The 2697-nt window shown below is 42.8% G+C and overlaps 1 protein-coding gene across 1 annotated transcript in view; it reads right to left on the minus strand.

The window, feature by feature from the left end:
- Window positions 1–251: 251 nt before the first annotated feature.
- Window positions 252–2697, minus strand: part of Srrm1 (serine/arginine repetitive matrix 1) — a 34801-nt gene continuing 32355 nt past the window's right edge. The window contains exon 17 of the mRNA XM_013032395.1: window positions 252–1461. Coding sequence (XP_012887849.1) covers window positions 1330–1461 — 132 coding nt within the window. The 3' untranslated portion in view covers window positions 252–1329. The remainder of the gene's footprint in view (window positions 1462–2697) is intronic.

The following is a 2697-nucleotide window of genomic DNA, read 5'->3' on the forward strand; positions in this document are numbered from 1 at the left end:
CTGAAAACTGAGTTCTGGGTTTTAGGATTGTTTTGTACCTGTCTATGTACCTTTGTCCAATCAACAAACAAATGCTAAGCGTCCCTAATTCTTAAATGCACAATGTTAAGCCAGGCCTGAGGGGGGATCCCCCAATGTGCCAGGCTCCATCTGCCCCCAGTGTTCTGCTGCCGTGTGTTCCCACTACCACATCTGCACTTTCTCTCTGAAGGAATCATCAGAGCAATGATTAAATAAGATGGTAAGCCTCAGTTTTATCACCTTTTATTTCCCCTGTACAACTCAACTTCCACTGAACCAAAAAGATAAATAAAAATATAGATAGACCCTCTAAGATTTCTAAGAAAGACAGTTTTCCTCAAGTAAAAGTGAGTGGCAAACAATTTTAAATTTAGAAATTTATTCTGTTTAATCCACAAGCTTTATATAGCTTTAGTTAAAAAAAAAAGACAAACAAAAACAAACAAAAAAGAAAAAACAGTGAAACCAAGACACTATTTCAAAGTTTGGGCCCTTCCAACGTTCCAAATACAAGAGTTCTGAAAAAAGTTGTATATACCAAATTGGAAGAACAAGACAAAAATATGAATGGAGCCATGACATCCATGAAACAAAATTTTATATAACTGAAGGATCCTTTCTGGGACTAGTTAATTGCCTTTACAAAACAAAAAAAATCAATCAGAACAGAATAGAATGAAATTCCAGTGTTCTGAATCAACTTGTTACACATCAATATAACCCCACAGTGTCCTGGCAAACAACATGCTCGCATTTGTCTTATTCTAGAGCTCAAATCTTGATTCTTTTCAGCAGAGACTCCACAGGCAACAGGAAAGGTTGTGGCATTGAAACACTCATTTATACGTTTGTGGTAGTTCAGCAGTGGTCGTATCTCTGGGCAGGCTTTCAAACCATGTGCGGTTGGAAGCATAACTTACATGGGTGTTAAGATCCAAGAAAAAGTAAAGGACTAAAAAGAAAGGAGGGAGACAAAAAAACACCCTCTGGAATAACCAGGGGCATTTAAAGGAACCAGAAGAATGCCAACAATATTTAAACCCCCTTTTTTGAAAAGGAGATTATTTTTTTTTGGCTTAAAAATATTTCACTGTAAATGAATTACGTCAGCTCTCAATGTAAGAATGTCACGAATACACTGTGGACACCTTTGCAATGTAAATCCATGCCCTTTTTTTACATGGTGAACTTCAACCTAGCAATTATTACAACAAATGTTATAGTCTAAAGCTCAAACACATTTTAGCAATTTTGAAATTGAATTGAGTACAAACCAAATAAAATTTACATCATAACAAACATTTCCACCTAAGACTGTGGGGACACTTGAGCCTTGCGCATGGATCTCAGGGCCTTTTCCCGCAGGTGCTTTTCCAAGTCATCAAGGTTGTCTTCAGCTTCACTCTCTGTCTCCTGAAAAACCCAGAAAAAAGTGTTACTATATTGTTAGGTCCTGAGACACAGTGGGAGGTGTTGAGTGTATATATATTGCTGGTCATGGGGCCTAACTCTGAGCCTGGGTGCTGTCCCTCAGCTCTTCAGCTCAAGGCAAGTGCTCTACCACTTGAGCCACAGCGCCACTTCCAGCTTTTTCTGCTTACGTGGTGCTGAGGAATCAAACCCAGGACCTCAGGCATGCAAGGCAAGTGCTCTACCACTGAGCCACCTTCCCAGTCCCATGTGTTGAATATATTAGAGAACAGAATCAAATTACAGTGAAGGCTGCATTATAGTTCCTCTATAAAGAGGGACTGAGGTACAACCCAATGGCAGAGTGCATGGCAGCTATTAACCCTTACGGACCTGGGAGTTCTATCCCTGAACCTTTACCCAAAAAGGAGGGAGGGAGTATGTGTGTGCGTGCATGCACACACATAAATGCATGCACAATCCTTGGGCTTTAACTCTGAACCTGGCACTACCCTCTGAACTTTTGTGCTCAAGATTAGCACTCTACAACTTGAGCCTGAGTTCCACCTCAGGCTTTTTTGCTAGTTCACCTCCTGCCTGGGCTGGTTTAGAACCTCCACCCAGCCTGGCACACGTGCCTCACACCTGTAACCCTAGCTATTCAGGAGGCTGAGATCTGAGGATCACGGTTCAAAACCAGCCTGGGCAGGAAAGTCTTTGAGACCACTAGAAAACCAAAAGTGGTGCTATGGCTCAAGCAGTAGAGCACTTGCCTTGAGCTGAAGAACGCAGGGACAGTGCCAAAGCCCAGAGTTCAAGCCCCATGACTGACAAAAACAACAACAAGAAAAAAATCCAACAACTCCACCATACTCATATCTCAGCCTTCTGAGTAGCTAGGATTATACATATGGGCCATTGGCTCCTGGCTCAAAAATTTTTGTTTTTGTCAGTTGTGGGGCTGGAACTCTGGGCCTGGGCGCTGTCCCTCAGCTCAAGGCTAGTGCTCTACCACTTGAGCCACAGCACCACTTCCAGTTTTCTGGTGGTCTATTGGATATAAGAGTCTCACAGACTTTTCTCCCCCGGCTGGCTTTGAACCGTGATCCTCAGATCTCAGCCTCCTGAGTAGCTAGGATTACATGTGTGAGCCACCAGTTCCTGGCTCAAAAATTCTTTTTTTTTTTTTTTTGGTCCGGTCGTGGGGCCTGAACTCTGGGCCTGGGTGCTGTCCCTCAGCTCTTCAGCTCAAGGCTAGCACTCTAC

Source organism: Dipodomys ordii, unplaced genomic scaffold (genome assembly GCF_000151885.1).
Source record: "Dipodomys ordii isolate 6190 unplaced genomic scaffold, Dord_2.0 Scaffold6, whole genome shotgun sequence".
NCBI lineage: Eukaryota > Metazoa > Chordata > Mammalia > Rodentia > Heteromyidae > Dipodomys > Dipodomys ordii.